The following is a 19,658-nucleotide window of genomic DNA, read 5'->3' as shown; positions in this document are numbered from 1 at the left end:
GCCATGTGCTCTTTCTCATTTACAACTTTCAGCCTTATGTCTGTTTTTTTTAACCTTTACAATATCTGTCCTTCAGCTTGTGTTTCTTCTTTTCCACTGAGCATTTGGTAACATCAGAATGTCCTTCCTAGAGCAAGGCTTGTATTATGAAAGACAAATATATACATGCACAGGCATTTGGGTAGTTATAGTCAGGAGAAGTTAACTAAGATGTGAGATACTAAGGAATAAATTGTACAAAGGTTGGAAGAGGAAAGTGGATGTTTAATATTATATTTGATTAATGAAGTAAAGGAGGAGAGTTAGCAAGGGAAAAGACGGGTGTCATAATTTTTAATTTCCTTGAAGGAACTGGTGAAAGCTGTTCCTCAGAAATTAATAGCAGCCATGTAAATACAAGGAACAAGAACTCACTTTGCCAAGGAGTTGATGGGATTGAAGGGTAAGAGATTTGTATTGCTCTTATAGGCAAATAGGAATTGAAGGGATCTCAGTAGGATCTGTTGCCCTCCTCTGAAGCTATACCTGTATAATGTCTATTTCATTTTTATCAACCTTCAAAAACCCTCCAGTGTTTGTGACTGCTATCCCTGAAGGTGGTGTGTTTCAGAGCTTCGCTATTCTCATTGTCTACATTTTTTTTTTCCTAGTATGTACGCTTGATATAATCTTTTTGCTATAAGTTAAACCTATTGCTACATGTCATATTGATCACAGAATTGTAAGAAAGTTCAGGGTGGAAGGGGTCTCAGGAGGTCTCTAGTCAAACCTCTTGCTCAAAGTAGGGTCTGCTGTGAGATGGCACTAGGTTGCTCAAGGCTTTATCCAGTTCCTTCTTATAAATCTCTAAGAATGGAGACTGAGCAACCTCTTGGGCAATGTATTCCACTGCTTGATTCTCTTCATGGTGAAAAAGCCTTTTGCTTATATCTAGTTTGAATTTCTCTTGTTTCAACTTATGCCCATTGTGTTTCATCCTCCTGCCATAGACTACTGTGAAGAGCCTTGGCTCCCCCTCCTTCATAGCTTCCTCATGGGTATGGGAATGCTGCTTTTTGGTCCTCCCAGGGCCACCTCCTCTCCATGCTGAAGAATTCTGGTTCCCTCCTCTTTTCCTCATTGGACAAGTGCTCCAGACTCTGATCATCTTGGTGGCCCTCTGCTGAACTTACTCCACTTCATTGATGTCTTGAGTGGCCTAAGGCTGATGTGTTACTTTAGATATCATCTAACAAGTGCTGAGTAGAACAGAATAGATCCCTTGGTCTAGTGGCTGTGCTTCTGCTAATACAGTCCAGGAGCACATTGGCCATCCTTGCTGCTGGGAAACATTGCTGGCTCATATTTGGCTTGCTGTCTACCGAGATCTGCAGGTCATTTTCAGTTGCTCCCCAGCCAATCAGTCCCCCCAGCCTGTATTGTTTATTCCTCCCCAGCTGCAGGGTTTTGCATTTGTCCTTGTTGAATGTTGAAAGGTTCCTGTTCACCCGTTCCTTCAGCATGTCTACATACCTCTGAATGGTAGCCCTGCCCTCAGGCATTTGTTATCTGCAAACTATAAGAGCATATAAAAAGAGAACTCTTGTTATCTTCTCTTGAAACTTTTACCAACATCATCATGCCTGCCATCAGTCTTATGTTGAAACAGTCCATTTTTTTCAATTTTCTGATGTCAGTCATGGTTTCTAAACCTCTGATATTGTTACTGGTCTTTTCTAGTCTACCCTTTTCTTGACATTCAGTATCCAAAGCTGGATGCATTATTTCACCTTGAATGTTTCACGCCAGTGTAATATTTGCCTTTTTGCTACAAAGTTGACATACTCAACTGTGATCTACTAAAACTCCTTGATCCTATTGTATAGAACCTGCTACAAAGCCAGATGTTTCCTGTTGTGCAGTTGATTATTGCTTCCTTTGAACTTGTCGTGGTACTTATTGAATTGCATCCTATTATTTTTAGATTGTTTCTCATCATATAATCTAAACTCTCCTCAAATAATCTTGCAGTCTCTGCCAGTTTGTTGTCATCTGTGAAATTAGTTTAATAAGTGTGCACTCTATTTTGTGATCTAAGACACTCCTCATGAAACTATCAAGTAAAGCTCTGCCCAGACAAATGCCTAAAAAAAACTTGACTTGAAAAATCTTTTCTATTGACAGTGGGTCATTGAACCAGCTAATTTTGTATGCATTGTATTGTTTTGGTTTTTTTTAAATATTGTGAAAATTTCATGTGAGGAACAGTGTGCAGTTGCAGGGATTTTTTTTTTTCCAGATGTGAACTCCATGAGAACAAGTGCAACAGAAGCCAATTCTCACTTTATTCCTCATTTACAAGATACTTTATTATGGTGTGGTGGAAAGCAGGGGCAGAAGACTCAATAATTGAGAGGAGAGTAATTTGTGACAGCTGATCTTAGAGTTATGGAGGGGAGAAAGTAGACATTTGGGCTATTAATAGGCTGTGCTTTATAATACCGGATATCAGCTCTGAGGTGTCCTCAGTAATGTCTGCTCTGAGTATTTGTTACTTGTAGCCTGGCCCAAAACCTCTGAACTACATAGGACTCCCTTCTTTTTGACTTCTGACCACATCTTTAGTTTCTTCTTTGAAAGTTTAAAGCTTGCCAGTAATTCTTGCTTGTCTTCTACGACAGTGAAGGAAGGGATCTGGCCTTTCTCCCCAAAGGAGAACAGACACATGACAGTCAGGCAATGTGCAGAAATGTATGATTGAATTGATTTTATTTTTCATTTTTTTTCAAAAAAGTCCTTCTTCAGTGTGATTTTTATCTTAATATTAGTGTGAAGTGCTTTTTGGGTTTTTCATAAAGCATATGCAGTTTGGAGTATTTCTAAGGTAACTAATTGTGCTCTTTACTGAATTGCCATTTTTTTCCTGCCCTTGTAGTTCAATTAGCATCTGAAGTAGGAACACACAGAATGCAGGAGAAATACTGTAATAAAATGTGTTTATTACAGAAACTTATCATTCCTTTAATTATTCCTCAGAAGATACAATGCCATTATTTGTTAATGCTCTATGTTATGATAATAATAATTTAGACTGATGAAAATTTTACCATCTTAAAATATTTTTACAACCTGTAACATTTTAAATATATCTTTTTATTTAGGGTATTCTCTTGGTTTATGATATTACCAACGGCCAGAGTTTTGAAAATTTAGAAGATTGGTATAATGTGGTAAAAAAAGTGAATGAAGAATCAGAAATACAGCCACTTGTGGCCTTGGTTGGAAATAAAAGTAAGTTATTCATACTTAAATATTAATTGAAATACTCTGGATGTTGCTTTCTATTGAAGAAATGGCACAGGGCATCTATCTTTAGTAAAATGAAACTACATACTGTCTTGTGTGTTGTTGCTGTGTACAGGTGACATATTTGGGTGTACCTCAGGATTCTGGTTCTGGGCAGTTAGGTTGCGGGACTTGCTGCGTCATGCTTTGCCTAGCCTGCAGCCTCTCTGCCTGGGTTTTGTTTACTTGGAGAGCAGCACACAGGAGTAGAGAGATCTATCTTACCCATGTTTGAATTTGATGGGGCTTCAGGATATAGCCATGGCATGCATCTAGAACAGAGAACTGTGAAGCATTCCTGGACCTAATAACAGGTATATTTCATGGTTCTGTATGGCAAGAGACTGCTAAATTAAGTACTGGTATATATTATTTAAAATAACTATACTACGCAGTAGGCATAATATTTATGAGTTGCTTGTTAGGCTTTTTTTGCTTGCTGTCTGTAGTTTTGCCCATGAGGTTACTAATTTCCTGTTGTTCTGGGATTTTCTTAACCTGTCCTCTTTTTGATCATGTCAGTATGATATAGCGGTTTTCTTCTGACCACGAAAATACGCCACTTGAAATAACCATCACCTAGTTAGTTTCCTAATTAGATGGATTCCAAATTCCCCCATGTCCAGCTAAGAAATCTTACAGAAGTATCCTTATTAGCATATCTGAGGTCTTGATCCTGGCTCTCTTACCCTTTTGCTATTGAAGATGATAAAAACAACATAAAGCAATTTTAGAAACAAAGTGGTAGAAGCAGATACATAATTTTTTAACAATGTAAATATATTTATTTGAACAACAAAAAATGGATTTGATTTTTTTTTACTGTCCAAGTAATTAGAGTCCATGTCACAATGTCCATATCATGAACAAACTTGAAACAAAGACCTCATCCAGCAAGTTAGTATTGTTTAGAAGCATTTGAAAACAATGTAGATACAACACTTTCATTCAGAACCATTAACTGTAATCTTGCTACTGTGATGCTGTAACATTTTATGATATTAATTATGAAAGACTGCTTATTTTCTGGGAAGAAAACAGAGAAGCTCTTAGAGTTACAATATATAAATAGCTCTTCTGAAAGTATAACATAGACAGTGTTGTACTCTAGCAGACCAGAGTCAATAATACAGATTCGGTTGACATTCAAATGAAAAATATTTTTCACTGATTTCTATTTTGCTCCAAAACTTGACTTCCTAGCTGGAGTTCCGCAAATCTTAAGAAGATTACTCATGAAACATTGGAAAGGTAATTTCTACATACAAAGCTCCAGTCTCCAGTCTCTCATCCATCAGAAATTTATCTGAAAATAATGGAGTAGTATGAATTGAGATCTCCTAAATTCTGGACTGTCCCACCCCTCTTTTTTAATTTTCTTTTTTTTTTTCCCCTCTTTTTTTCATTTTTTTTCTTCAGGACTAGCTAAAATGAAGGACTGTCATTGCCCACTGATTACTAAAAATAATTGGGAGAACAAGAGCCTCAGACATGTAGTCCTCCTTTATGAAAGCAGTACTTTATTTAAGGTGACTGTCTTCCTCCTGGGTGCTTAGTTTTATTTTTCCTTCTTTCTTCCTTCCCATACATTCTTTTATTCCATAGCCTGACCTATACGTTTGTTCAGAAAGAGTAGAAAACTGATTTGAGTCAAGATCTTGCCCAGACCGGCTACTTGCACTTATGTCCGATTATCAGTTAATTCTCTGTCTTTTCCATAGATTTTTGTCTGTGCGTTTGGTAACCAACAAATGGAATTGTAAAATTTAATGTAGAATTTTTCTTTTTCATAATAATTGTAAGTCATAAGATCTTAATAAACCTAAAATCTACAGCTGGTGTTGAATCTTAAATTTAACTTCCCTTGTAACTAACTTTGCGGTATTTTAATCTTATTTAATACAAAGCATATCTGAAGTGTGCTTATTTCTGTGTTGCTAATACCACTTCATTTGCACCAGAAATAGGAGAGTAAGCCTTGTTGTTAAGATTAACAAATGGTTTTGAGTTTCGATGCAGTAACTTAAAACTTTTATAGAAATGTTGCTGTCAAATACTTTGACTGATATTGTATAGTATAAATGAAACTATAGTTGCCAAGTGAATGAATTGTGTTTTGTGCACTTAGGATCTTTGCTTAAATTTGGTATTGACAAAGTTCAGTAATCTCAATGGATCTTCTAGTCATTAGTGTGAATTACAGAGGTTTACTGTGTTTTGTGTGAATGATGTGTTTCATTCCTTTCTACCTTGACTACTTTATATATTTTCCTCCATAATAATCTATAAGCAGTCTCCTCAAGTGTCATACCAACATTTTCAGTGGATGTATTGTAAACAAAAATTAACCCAGGTTGCATGGGAGCTACACTCATTTTGATTTATAGCTACCAAGATGGTCTTAGGGCGGTGGTTATCTGTAGCTTATATAGGGGGTAGGAATTATCAGGTACCACTGTATAGTGGATGGATGAATGATTTCTATTCTTAGAGATATTAACCAGATCCACTCCTCAATAAAGACTAATAACTCAGATTTTTAAACAGTCTTCATGACAGATGAGGGCACAGAGGAGAATGCATCAACACTAATTAAGAATGTTGACCATTTGTTCGTCCTAGCCATGATTAATTGATCTTGAAGTGCTATCTCTGAACAGGAAGTGGTGTGCTGTTACATTGCGAAGTTTAAAGGTTACATTTTAGTGTACCCTTTAACTTGCATTTACATACAATGTAAAATGTTTTTACTTATCTTATCTGAGCCCAGAAAGAAACATTTTCCAGCCCGGATATGAATGAATGTTTGGTATACTGTGTACTAATGTGCATCTGGCTAGTAACAGGACATACCCAGTCTGCTTTTGGATTCTGTTACTGCCTTATATGCTTAGTCTCCCCAGTTGTACTCAAAAATTTCTTCATTAATACTAATTTTGAGATTCTGGCTTATTAAAATTCAGAGCTATGCATTTCATTCTCTTGTCCTTCCCAACCTCCCTCAGATATTTTCTGTCCTTGTTTCCTGTGGGCTTGCACTTGTTAGGTCCTTCACCTGTAATTAAGACAAGTGTTGAGCAGCAAATGCAAAGACCCCTGTTCTTTTGAGTGTTAAGCCTGATTAAAGTTCCTGTATGCCTGACAGCAGGTCCAGTCACCTGAGCCTCACACATGCTCCTGGGATTGGAGGGTAAACTACTTACATGTAGAGACTCCCTTAAAAAGAAAACCTTGTCCTGTGCTATGGTCAATTTACCAACTCATTTGAATAAATGTAGACTGCTACCCTGTTTTAAAATATGTATAGAATGTTTGTCTCAAACTTGTACGATTAATAGAAAATTGCAGTCTTATGGATTTGTTTGTTTCAATGGTTGGGTAACTTTTTTTAAAAATTATTTTTAACAAGAAACTTAAATTAATGAAAGGGAAAATGACAGGTGAAAATGATCTTTTATTCACCGTAATAATATATTTCCAACCCAGTGTCTGAATGTGCTCTGTATTACTTTAGGTATGGGAGCAACCTAGAAACATACACATTTCTGAGTGATAAAATTTCCTTGCTTGTCTGAGAAAGCATCTGTCTTACGAGATTTTGATCCTAAATCATGTTTGGCTCAATATTAACGGTGCTGGCTGCTATCACTGCCAAAGTGATCTATTTAATTATGTCTGTTAAATTACTGTATGGGCAAGTCTACTAAACTGTGATATATACTACACAGAGATATATAAACAGAGCCTGAACCTCAAGTGTTGTTCTTTAGAAAGAAGCTGAGCTCATAGAAGATTATACAGAACAAAAGAAGGAAGGTTTATTGCTGTTGTGTTAGTATTTACTTAAATATATTCCATTGGCTGAGAAGGGAAAACACATGGCAGGATAGATCACAAGGATCTGGGCGTATGTACTCTGTTCTGGCCCCAATCTTCATGTAATCTGCTGTGATAAATGTATCTGTTTGCAAATCAGTCCGTGTTTTACTTGGACCCTTCTTTCAGAATCCTTCATAAAATCATCTCTTGGATGGGAAGTCACAGTGGACACAGCAGCTGCTAAATCACCTGGTTGATTTTTAGACTTCTGTACTTTCTTCCAGTGCTGCAGCCATTACTGGAACATGTGTACAGGATAGGTTTTGATTGTGGCTCCCAAAAGCCAAATGGCCTGTGCCAAAGTACTAACAAAAAAAGTAGAATAGAAAAGGGAAATATTTTCTGTCATGCTGCTCAAAAGAGAATTAATAATCATTATCATAATTTTCTGCCCTGCCTGTCTTAAGACCAGTTTCTGATGTTCAGCACAGGTAGCATTAGTTAGTAGTGAGCTTGCTTTCTGATTTGTGTTCTGCTGCAGTATTGGATTCAGTACAGGGATGAAGCTGAATAATATATACACCTTCCACACAGGAGATATATTACTGTTTTACCACTTGTCTGAGTTTGAGATTTGTACAGCTAGACGGAGCCCTGATATAAACAGGTGTAATTCTATGAAAATCAATGAATTTGTATTAATCTGAATGAGGACAGATTAGGTATTGTACAAAATTTGCTGGAATTAATGTTTTCTCATTCAGATCATATGGTGCTGTAACAAGAAAGTGAGGATAGTCATGAACTAGTCCAACTGATAGACAGTTCTTATGTTATGCTTTTTTATTTAGTGACTATGAATAACCTGGTTTCTTCTTGCTGCACTTAAAATCTTGAGGCTGCACTTCAGTTTTTTTATTTGTGCATGTAAGTTTTGCCTGCTAAGACCAACCAAGAAGTAAGACCAAGTTCAAGGACCTGGCAGAATATTGTTAGCATAGTTGGAACTCAAATGGCAGTGTGACAGAAGTGCAGTAAATAATATATTCCCATTCAGTAACAGTTATGCTTAAATTCAGAAAAATCTTTAAAGATGTCATTGAAAAATGGAAATAAAAGTAAACCGTTTAAATACAAAGGTTAGAACAGTATATGTATCCTATTTTTATAATAATACACAAACGAAATGCTGAGAGATCTCTTACTGTTTCCATGGATTTTGTCTGTAGTTTATTTAGCAATGTAGACATACGTCTAATAAAAAAGATGCTGCATAAACCATAGTCCAGGCTGAATGTGCTTCTGTTTTTGGTTTAGGTAGAAATGTTTTTTCTGGCTGCGTCCTTCATACTTAGGTCTTCTTACAACAAATGGAAAGCCCTTAATTGTACCTAAGGGAATAGTTAATCTACGGTGGACATGTGGTGGACAAAAGCTGAGTCTAGTAAATGAAAAAAATTATAAACAGAAAATGTGTGAATGTCTGCACAGTCTGAGAGTCATGGGAGATACTGTACTGTTGGATTGTAGCTTATTTTAAGTTAATTTGCTATTCTTTTCTGTTAGTATATTAATGGAAGTCAGTGCAGCATAAAATAGGTAGTTATAAAACCCAATCAATTTCATGTCTATTTTATTGGATTGAAAAAAATACCTGTCTTTAAGACAGGACAGAATTTCTTTTCTTTGCCAGTTGTCCTGCTCCCACCTTTGCCATATGACATAAATGCAGTCTGATTTCATTAGTGGAGTGAAGCTCTCTGAAATTTTTAAAAGTTACAACATTTGATTGGGGGCAGTTAATCAGTGTTAACCCTGAGCAGCTCTTGGGCTTTATAGATTCAAGCATTATATGTGGTTGCACTGCTCCAGCAAAAGGTTAAGTATTAATGGAAAATGTTCACAGCTCTTTTACTCAAAGAAAACATGTTACTTGTAAGTTTTCTTTTGATTTTACTTTTACAGTTACATTGAATGTCTTCATTCATTTAGCCATCCATAAAGCAAATATTGTTGCACATGCAGTGGATAATAAGTCTTTTTAGGACTACTTGTGTGGTATGTCACAGATCATTAACTGCAAGTAACCACCTGACTTGAGGGAAGTCTGGAAGCATCATTACAGTGAAATAAGCTTTTTATTTCTGTATCACTGCAGCACATTGATTTGTAGGAATGTCTCCATTAGCTACTGTGGAAATATATTCTCATATATTATTATTGAAGGAAGTTGATGAGAGAGGATAACCAAATTTCAAGTGTGAATAGGGCATTAGTATGAGGATTTTGGACAAAGTGGGTAAAAGACAAGTGCTATTGTAACAGTGTTTTCTATTTAAAAGCTAGATAAGTCAGTAAACTAATTTTTTGTAATGCTTCACAGTTTCAGACTAATAAATACAGTAACAGTTTTACAGTATTTATGTGTACACTGCAACTTCAACTGAAATGCAATAGTAACTGAATATGTTTACTACTCTGTACAGGCAGAAAGTGTGGAAGGGAAGCTCCTTCCTAATCAGCAGGGAAAACTTCAGCTTTTTCTATTTATTTCAGTGAATCATAAACATTTAAGACTTTTATTGGAAGTAACCAGTAATTATTTCAGCTCAATTTAGAGGATGAAGGATAGCCTGTATTAATATAGGGAATAATCATAATAGATAGCCTCCATTAATATGATTAATAGGAGTTTATAGTATGAAAAATGCAATTCTGAAACATTGTCCTGAAAATATTTTAGAAAATTTGAAGTTCTTGCAGAGACTAAAGTTAGGGTATTACTGTAGGATTATCTTGCTATGTTGCTGTTTTTCAAAATAATTTGCTGTCAGATCCTTTAGGAGCAAAATACAATAGAAGACAGATAAATGAATAGAATGTTCAAACCAGCCTCTCTTAGTGGTGTAGTATGAACTATATGCATGCAGATTTAAGAATGAAGAAGAAAAATTATGGGGAATGCATTATACGTATATTTTAAAATTGTTTAACTGTCAGGACATCATCATGTTTATTGGGGATTTGCAAGTGAAGCAGCAGAAATTAATGGTACTATTTCAAGTTTAGTCCACAGTTACAGCTCCATACACTTGAAATAATGAGACATTCTGAGTTTATGATGCCCATTTCAGTGTAAGAGCATGTATACTCTGCTAAATGTGTGGCTTTTTTGATAGATCTTTAAGCATATTAATGTCTCCATGATATTAGGACTTCTGGTTATGAATTCTTCATTGTTCCAGTATTTGAGGTGATATGTCTTGATGAGGTTCTGAAGGAGCTGCAATTTCTTTCCACTGTCTACTTTGGTTTATTTTATAGGTCAGGTTTTTCTGAGGAAAAAAAGGTATTTGAAAAAAGGTACTTCATTATTTGTCTGTGTAATTTGAGACTGTGAAGGTGTTACCATGGGCGTAGCTACTAAGCCAGTATCAAACTTTGTTTGCTCTTAATTGTTCACTGAGTTTAAATGCAGACAACATTGTTGTTACTATTGCTGTTATTTACACTCTGTGTTTCCAGCCCTCATGATATGGAGGATAACCTCAAAATACATTTATTGTTTTCGAAGGAGAGAGCTAAGATTCTGTAGTGCCAAAAAAAAATCAGTGTTAAAAATCAGTTAAGATTTGTTGAAACGTTGATTAAGGAGGTCGAGTAATGAATGGTAAATTGAAAATCTAGCTTGTTTATTTAAAATAGGGTCTTAAAAGAGGAAGACTTTATGTACAATGTATATAGTTTCTATTTAAAAAATACTGAGTTCCCTATGAAATTTTCATGATATATTTCAGCTTTTCTAACTCATTTTTGCAGAAGTAGTGCTTTCAAAGTTTTATCTCCCTTGTTTAACAATGCAACAGTGTATTTTGTGAATTTAAGGGAATTGTAAATATGTTACTTCCACTGAACCTTTTGAGAAGGTTTAATTTTATTCCATCGATTTGTCCTTTGATGCTATGAACACAAGGAGTAACCATCCCATCTCATCCAGATGAGTATTTTTAACACTTAAAATTTTTTACAACTCTAAAATGATCAATATCACATTTGCTGCATTCTTTTGTTCAGTGTGGGGAATCACTGACCTTAAGATTAAAATTTTGGTTGTTTATATAGGTGTAAATTTAGAGCACATTTACTGACTTCAGATGAACTGCTCCAAGTTTACTCTGATGTTTTCATGACTAGCCCCTAGATTATAATATTCTTTTGGATTACTTTTTTTCATATATAGACATGTGGTCTTTCTTTCGTGGCAAGTATTGTCCAATATGTTTACTTAATTTTGTGTGATAATAGCAATATATCATACTAGTATAATACTAGTATGTGGTGGTAGAATTCATTAAAGTTTTGAAATATGTATACAGAAAGAGGAATGACATTACTTTTTTCTGACTCTAGCTAGAGAACTCATTCCGAAGCATTCCTACATAATAGCATTTGAAAATTGCCATTAGGATCATTGCTCTTTTGTTTCAGGTGCTAAACAGACACAAATTCAGTAGAATCTACAGACTAAATGGTTGAATGGAACACACGGAATAGTAAAATGTCTTAAGAAGGGCTTGCTTTTGAAAAATACTGGGATATAATAATGTATATTGAGGGCAACTTTAACTTTAAAATGCTGGATTTTGCAATTTTAAGCATTTTTTGTGGTAGCTAATTTAAAATGGAAGGCTGGAAAAAATAAGATTTGTACAGATAGTGTACTTTGATACTGTGGAAAGAAAGAGAGACCCTCAGTTGCTGAAAACTTACTTTATACATTTACAGAAGTTTGAAAAGTAATTTGCTGTAGGCATGCAGAAGGAAGAAAGTAGTGTATAGAAGTTGTTGGTCAGGCTGCTAAGTTAACTGTTTCAAAAATATTTTTATGTTCTGCAGCCCATATAAGAAAATGGTGGCATTTTGGAGTCTACTTCTCAGTCTCACTTCAAAACCATCATGGAAAAGCTTGAGGTATTTTGGTTTAGAGATGCCACTGCTATGTGTCATGGGAAGTGTAGAGCTGATGCTTCTCTTCCCATTCTCCTACAGGCTATGCTCCTGACACTATGGTTATAAAGGCTGGTTTTGTTTTTGTTTTATTTTTCCCTTTATGTCTTCCATGATGTATCACATCCTCTTAGGTATGATAGGACTCTGTGGGAGTAATGCATCATGGATACTGTCCAACTGGCAAATCCAAACTTGGGAGAAAATAACAGTGTAAGATAAACAAAACTCCCTCTCATTAGGCACCATACTGATCTTTCTGAATCAAACTGTTCTGTTCTCTTGGTTGGAATTTTTTTAGGGAGTTTTATATGGAAAAAAGGAACCTTTTTGAGGAGAAAAAGCAGTTTTCGGTGTAATAAAAAACTCTAGTAGTTCTGACTGATGATTCTGGATTAGTCCAGCTGTAGAGAGTTTCCAGAGTTTTTGATTTTGATCCATAGTTTTTGATTTTGATCCATTGTTCAAGTCTAAGAATACTGTTGTCGTAGTTTATTTTAATAACATTATCCTGTACTTGCACATAATAGAGGAAAAAAAGCCTAGTCTGGTTATGCTGCAACTCTGTGAGCTTAAAAATGGTTTTGTATGAATGAGTATTGACAGTTCTTTCACAGCAATATTCAGTAAACAATGCTGTAAAGAAATTTTCTAGAAAGCACTGTATAAAGCAATTGCAAAATATGGAATACAAGTTCAGGCTGGGTTTTCCTAGAAGTTACTTATTGCGTTCTTTATTCAGTTCTTGTCATGCTACAGTAACTGTAACTTTCTACAACACTATTGATGTCTATGAGGAACAATTACTGAAAATATCTGGACTTAATATGTTTGAACTTACATGTTTGGGGTTGGGGTTTTTTTTTTAATGTGAAGGGGTTTTATTTCTTAAGTTGTGTCAAGCTACACAATAGAAGTAAAGGAAACAATGCAATGAAAGAATAAAGAACAGTCATTGTAGAGATCTTTATTGACAGTTAATACATCGCCTAATTAATAATTAACAATTTTCTTGGGCTGGCTTTTTAAAGTACATAAGATGACCTCCTCTTACAGTGTAAGTTTTACGTTTTATTTTGGAATGGTGTATCCAAAAGGTTTTTAGAGAATAGTTACTGGTGTAGTTGCATGTTTAAGTGGTTGATCACTAGGGCAGTAATGCTGGTTTCTGAGCACAGCCAGTACTTTTTCCAGCTGCTTTATAGTGATATCTTGAAGCTTAAAATGTAATCTATATGGGTAAGCCACAAAAGCCACTACATATTAAAGCAGACTCTGACAGTAAATCAAAATTGAACAGCTGGCAACACTACTAAAGTCATAAACTTATTTATTAAAAAAACTAAACAGAAGAATTATATTAAAAAGAGAGGAATATGTTCTACAGACCAGTGGATATAGCTTAAAACCTGGAAAGTGCTGCAGATTAAGGGCCCAATTTATGAACATCTGTTCTGGCAGTTTCTGTGAGATTCTCATGTTCTTTACAATAAAAGTGTGAAACATGTTTTTTCCCCCATACTAATCATGCTTTTCTACAGTTCATAAAACTTGCGTTGAGCCTTATGCAACTGGGCCTGTCTGCTTTACACACTTGCTAGAGTAATTACTATTCATGAAAGAGTAAGTACTATAGCAACGTCACAGTCCCACGGTATACACTTATCCTGACTTGTTCCAAGTGGTCTCATTGGCTTCAAAAGCAGTGAAAGAACACTGAAGTTTCCTTCATACATGTAAACTTATTAGAGTGTGGCAATGAACTAATAATGGAAGCAGGTCACTAGAGAGCAAAATGGACAGAAAAATGCCTTGTATGTGTTTTTTCTAAAATTAAAGCATACTTAAAAATCTGCTGCTTTTCTCTTTAACAGTCACCAAAATAACTGTTAGCTCCCCCCATCTCTTAATTTTGAAATAAATGATCCTAGAATGATTATTTTAATTGTGATGTTTACACTGAATAATAGCCTACATTTTTGTCATGTTGACAGGTATGTAAGGATAAGCTTTAGGATATTTTTGATCTGCTTTGAGAGGGAACTGAAAAATCAGAAATTTGAAACTGAGTGTCTAGTTCCACTGTCAGCGGTACTGTTTTGCCTTTGATGTCAGTGTGACCAAGATTTGTTTCAGAGATTTTAGCCACAAGCCCTGTTTTATAATCAGGCTTGATCTGCAAGGCACTGGTCATAATATTTTGCTCTCTAACTCTTTCTTCATGTCTAGTAATTGAGATTGAGACTGAGCTAGAATAGGTCATTGTGAAAGGCCATCAGTTTTTCTCTCAAGCAGCACAAACTCTACTGACATCCCAAGACCCGCTGCCATTAGGAGCAAAGTCAGTCTCAACAAAGTCAGAGATTAGGAAACAAAGGTGCAAAGGGAGTGCTGAGCAAGCATGCAATAAAACCACTTTCCTTGTCCTGAGCAGATTATGTTGCTTTATTGATGAAAATGGTTGCGCTTTCTTTCCATTTGAATATGATTAGTTTCACTGTGTTATGCCTGTATTTATTAGGCTGCAGAATCACATGCTTTTATAGTTGTTTAACCTGAGGAGAACACTTACTGCTAAGAATCTGCACGACAGGAAGATCTCTGTGCTCCTTTTGGGAGCTAGCTTCTTGTACGTTTAGAGTCATACTGACTGACAGCAGGGAAAAGAAAGAGGATTTCTGGTATCCTTTGGACAAAGAAATATCTTATGGGAACAAGGCATTTTCTTGCCATCAATTTTTGAGCATTTTATAGTGTAGCTGCATCTCTGTGGTCTTATTTGTAGTGTGTATCCATTTCTGAGGTTGCTTGGCCAATTTTTTTTCCCAGCTAACTTGTGGAATATTAAGGAACTGTATTTGTGCCAAACGTATATTGGTCATTGATAGTTCCTTTTGTCTTTTTATTAGGCAATACTTTTACAATTGATTTATGTATATTTGTAGTGCTGAGGGCAGTACTATTAGGCAACTAAACAAAAAGTGCCTTATAACCACTTCGTAGTTACGGAAGTTGAATTTTCTTTCTGCTCTGTCTAATGAGAAACATATTTTGTTAACTGGTGCACTATGAATCATTTTATCTGTCAGTGCTGTACAGTATATTAATCTCAGTTCTTAAAGCATGGTTTATTTGTAGAAGGTTCAGAAATATTAATGTTATATTTGCTTTATCAGTGTGTTTACCTGTGGTGAACTTTTATTTGTTATGTTTGATATGTTAAAGTGCACAAATGTAATTTATATGTACCTGCATAAAATGTTTTACTTGTGACCTGGGTTTCATTTGTCAAACCGTGGCTTGGATTCAGCAAGGAACTAACCCAACAGAAATCAAGGCTTCATATCATCAAAGACAATATCAAGTTATATCCCGGAGGAACCCTAGGCAGGGGTCCAGGTTGCAGTGTTTATTGGACCTGACTAGAATATTCTGGATTCTTGGTTTTGATTAGCCCAGATTTTCTTATTGTTATGAGTGCTTTATTTCTCATCCTTGAGTCTCTTCTATGTGGGTGGACAAGGGAGGCAAACAAATGACTGCGTCACTAAAATTTTCCACCTGCCTCCCTCTGTTACGCTCTGCTGTCCAGGCTGGATTACATGTCTCTCTTCTTGCACTTTTTTTATCCTCTCCATTCTCTTTACACCTAGTCCCTTGTGCTTGGTGCAAAGGGAATGCTCTTAATGTTGGTTTTCTTTTTCATTCATAGATCTTCTGGGAGTGCTGCTTCATCAGCCCGATATAGACACCAGGTGTTTGTTCTTTTTTTAAAAATAGTTATGTTTTGAGAAGTGTGGGTTACTTTGCATACTTTTTTAGTATATAGACATCTTATAAAAATTCTAGCAGCTTCTCTGGCTGAATAAACTTGATGGATGAACTACTAAGGTCTTTTGGTTTAAATAGTAGCTGTACTAGTGCACTGGAAAAGATTTCTTTTGGAGCTGTTACAGTCTACAGGGTATATAATCCACGTGGATTAATGTGGCATTTCCTTCATAATCCTATGACTTTTCTGCCTTAAAAATACTTTTATGTTTTTCCTAAGAGTTCCAGTAGAAAAGACCCTTTAAATATGTGGTGATATCTAGAATTATTATATTGTCATTGTGTGCTTTTGTACTTAAGGTGTACAAGTAGAAATAAAATATGTATTTTTATTCTCCTTTCTTTCTATGGGTTTTTTGTTTGTTTGAATTTAGTGTCTAGTGCTATGTATTAAGTAATTAGGCCAAGAGGGCAGAATTTTTGTGAGTATGCTGGTGCTTAAAAATGTGGACTTCTTCCTGGTGGGATTTTCGAATGTGGTTAAACCATTGCCTAGTTGCCCAGTCGTTGCTTTGGTACTTTAAAAAATCCCCCTGGGAATGCCTGCTTGCATCTTTCAGTATCTCAGTGCTGTTGCAGATCTGATTCTAAATGTTTAGTTATTCCAAGCAGACAGCTAAATGCAGGGGAAATTAAATTCTTTTGAGAACCAAACCAGCAAATATATGGCAGTATTAGTGAGCTAGTTCTGAGTTGTGTGCCTGACTTTTCTGAGTTCCTAAATGTATTTCAGAATATTATTGGAACCTGTGAAGCCACTTCATTCTGGAATTAATTTTAGGATTGCTCTGAGGGAAGAGCATAGCAGATAGCCAAATTCTATTATATTTGCAAAATACATTTAATTTAATTTTGGAAAACATTTCTGAAGAAACAAGAGTTAACTTCCCATTAGCTAATAAAATCACTTAAGTGTGGTGCGCACTTAGTTTTGTGAAAGTTATTTTGTGTGTTTACTCTACCTCACTTCTTGTTCTGGAATTCTTTTCCCTAGCATCAGCACAGCTGCATCATCTATTTCCACGGTCCTTTTAACCTCCACTTTTAATTAAAAAAAAATTAAATCAGATGCTGTTTAAAGCTTCCCGTTTAGTTTTGGGAAAATAAAAGTTCACATCTAGCTTAGGCGTGTGTGAACAGCTGTTAAAAGCCACAAGCAAAACGATACTTATAAAAGTGGTGGGGGGAATTTTAAGAGCAAGCTGCCAGTTTGACTGTAGTTTTCAATAGCTCTTCGCTTTCAGCCAAATGGTTTTAACAATAATTTTCTTTGAAAAAAACCTGTGTTTTATAGAAGCAGCAGCCCAAGCATTAGGCCCGTGGTAATAGGAGGCAACTTGCCATTTCTCTTTAACTTTTTATGAAATTTTTCTTTGAATCTGGGGAAATTGCTCATTAGAGAGGTTGGAGGGGCTGATGTCCACCCGTGCCCACCCACCATGCAGGTACATCTGTCCCCATCTGATTGTAATGAGGGATCTTGTTCATTGAAATTCCCGAGTACCAAGACTAAGCGTAGAAGGTTAATACTTCCCTCGCGCCGTATTTTGCAGGCATTATAGCCTGGCTAATGACTTAAGCATTTTGAGGTAATCATGGGATTTCTTTTTTGGGTCTGATTTAACAAATCTGACTAATCAGTTGGACAGCAACATGCAGGGAATTTATCAGATGTTGAATATTTAAAAGCAAGAGGAAAGATTTAGACTGTTCCTTGTTCAATCCACCTTCTGTACTGTAAGGAGCTTTCAGACAGGAAAAAAAAAAAGGTCCTTCAAGAACATTTTGTCTTTACTGATCGGGGGCGGGGCTAGAGTATAGCATGCTGTGTCACCTAATAATCACGTATATGTATCTTTGGAATTTGTTTGTGCAGTTTTCTTTGGGCCTGTCCTAGGGTCCATTCCGTAAGCGAGTCGTCATTGCTGCAACGCCTTCCCAGATGTATGGTGGGAGTCATGAACGGGCATGACCTGTCCCACCAGGTTACCCTGTGGTAGAGGGACAATAAGTTCGCTTAGCTCAAGGTTACAGTGTCAGTGTGCACTCATTCAGGGCATGCATGTGGATGAGGAATCGTCTTCATACAGTTTGGAAGCCTAGCAGATATATGGCTGTAGCATAGGCGTGGGCTACACGTTGCATATGGATGTAACTTTGTACGCATGAGCGCGACAGAACAAGCTTTGCATGATAACTTGTGCTGATCCACTGAGGTGAGATGTCCCCTGAGCCACTTTCTAATTAAGTCTTTTGACTTTTCCATGGGGCAGCAGAATGATAATAGTCATAAATGCTTTTGAAGTTTCTTCAAAGCTGCAATGTTTTATAAAAATTGAGGGTTTTGAGGTGTCTGTTATCTTTTAATCTTAGCAGATTACAGCCTGTCTTAACTGGTGCCGTCACTAAAATGGTCTGTCTTGGTATTTGTTGCTTTGTTACACTTCTAACTGCTCTACTGGCTTTTGCACACTTGTGTTACACCTTCGGTATCACTTTTGCCCCCAACAGTGTAGCCTGCAGTGTGCAGCCTAATGTTTTGGGTTTGAAGGTTCAGTATGGCTTTCATTTGACACATCTGTCTTTGGAATGCCCATATTTTCTTTGCATGGGGCAGGTGGTGAAGATGAGTTGCGTAGCAATGTAAATTCTTTTATTTTGTCATTGTTTTCTGCTTATATGTGCAAGTATGTTATGACTTCATATTATTAGCAAGCAAGAACCAAAAAGCTTGTTAATCACTTCCAATTTCTTGGATGTCTGACTTTTGTGTTGTTTAGTTAGAATTCCCCCAAAATTTCTCACTATCATTTCTGAAAGGAAAAGCAGAAACAAGCAGGACAAACAAAATGCCAAGCAAGTAATTTCCTTCTGTCACAGTGAGTATCCCTAGTGCCAAACTGTAAAGCTCTCATGGGACTCTGTGTAAGCTGGGATTAGAATTTTGGGTATAAATCACAGAATTATCCTCAAGAATTGGGAAAAGTTTAGGTGGTCCCAGTCTACACAGTGTATGTAGGAGAGCAATATTGACCAGAGGAATGAAAAAGCGCTTATATGAGGAGGGACGAAATAGATTCAGTTCCTCAGCAATAGGAAAAAAACAAACAGGTGTATAAAACCACGACAAGAGACTAGAGAACAATTATATAGCGTTTTTCAATACAAACCCTAGGAAATCTCATACCTTTTTATTAAACAGCAAGCTTAAAATAAACAGATGAAATTACTTTTTCACATTGTGAATAATTAAATTGTGGAAGTCCTATTCATTGACTGTTGTAGAAGCCAAAAGTGCACATGGGTTCGGAAAGGAACTGCAGAGATTTGTGAAGGGCTGGTCCACCAGTGGCTATGAAACATTTTGGCTGTACTCCTAGCAAGCTGGAGATGCAGTGTCAGGCTGAGGAACTCAAACTGCATGAAAGTGAGGTGTGTAGCAAGGAATGATCATTGCAGTTGTAATGTTTCTTATTTTCCTGCCTCAATACCTGCTGTTGACCGCTTCTTGAGGCGGGTTGCTGGCATGGGTTACACCAGACCTTCAAATATCAGATTTTAAATAAACAAATACCTGACCTTGAGCTGTTACAACTCCTGCTCCCCCACTCCACCCTCCAAGCCCCCCCCAGAACAGTGAACAAACCCCCCCCCCCCCCCCCCCCTCTCTCCCCCCC

At 36.4% G+C, this 19,658-nt stretch overlaps 1 protein-coding gene across 1 annotated transcript in view; it reads left to right on the top strand.

The window, feature by feature from the left end:
• Positions 1–19,658, top strand: part of RAB28 (RAB28, member RAS oncogene family) — a 64,106-nt gene that overhangs the window by 17,950 nt on the left and 26,498 nt on the right. The window contains exon 4 of the mRNA XM_010576801.1: positions 3,141–3,270. Coding sequence (XP_010575103.1) covers positions 3,141–3,270 — 130 coding nt within the window. The remainder of the gene's footprint in view (positions 1–3,140; positions 3,271–19,658) is intronic.

The sequence above is a fragment of the Haliaeetus leucocephalus genome, unplaced genomic scaffold, assembly GCF_000737465.1.
Source record: "Haliaeetus leucocephalus isolate CR32 unplaced genomic scaffold, Haliaeetus_leucocephalus-4.0 Scaffold545, whole genome shotgun sequence".
Classification (NCBI taxonomy): Eukaryota; Metazoa; Chordata; class Aves; order Accipitriformes; family Accipitridae; genus Haliaeetus; species Haliaeetus leucocephalus.
This window is presented reverse-complemented; position numbering and strand designations above follow the sequence as displayed.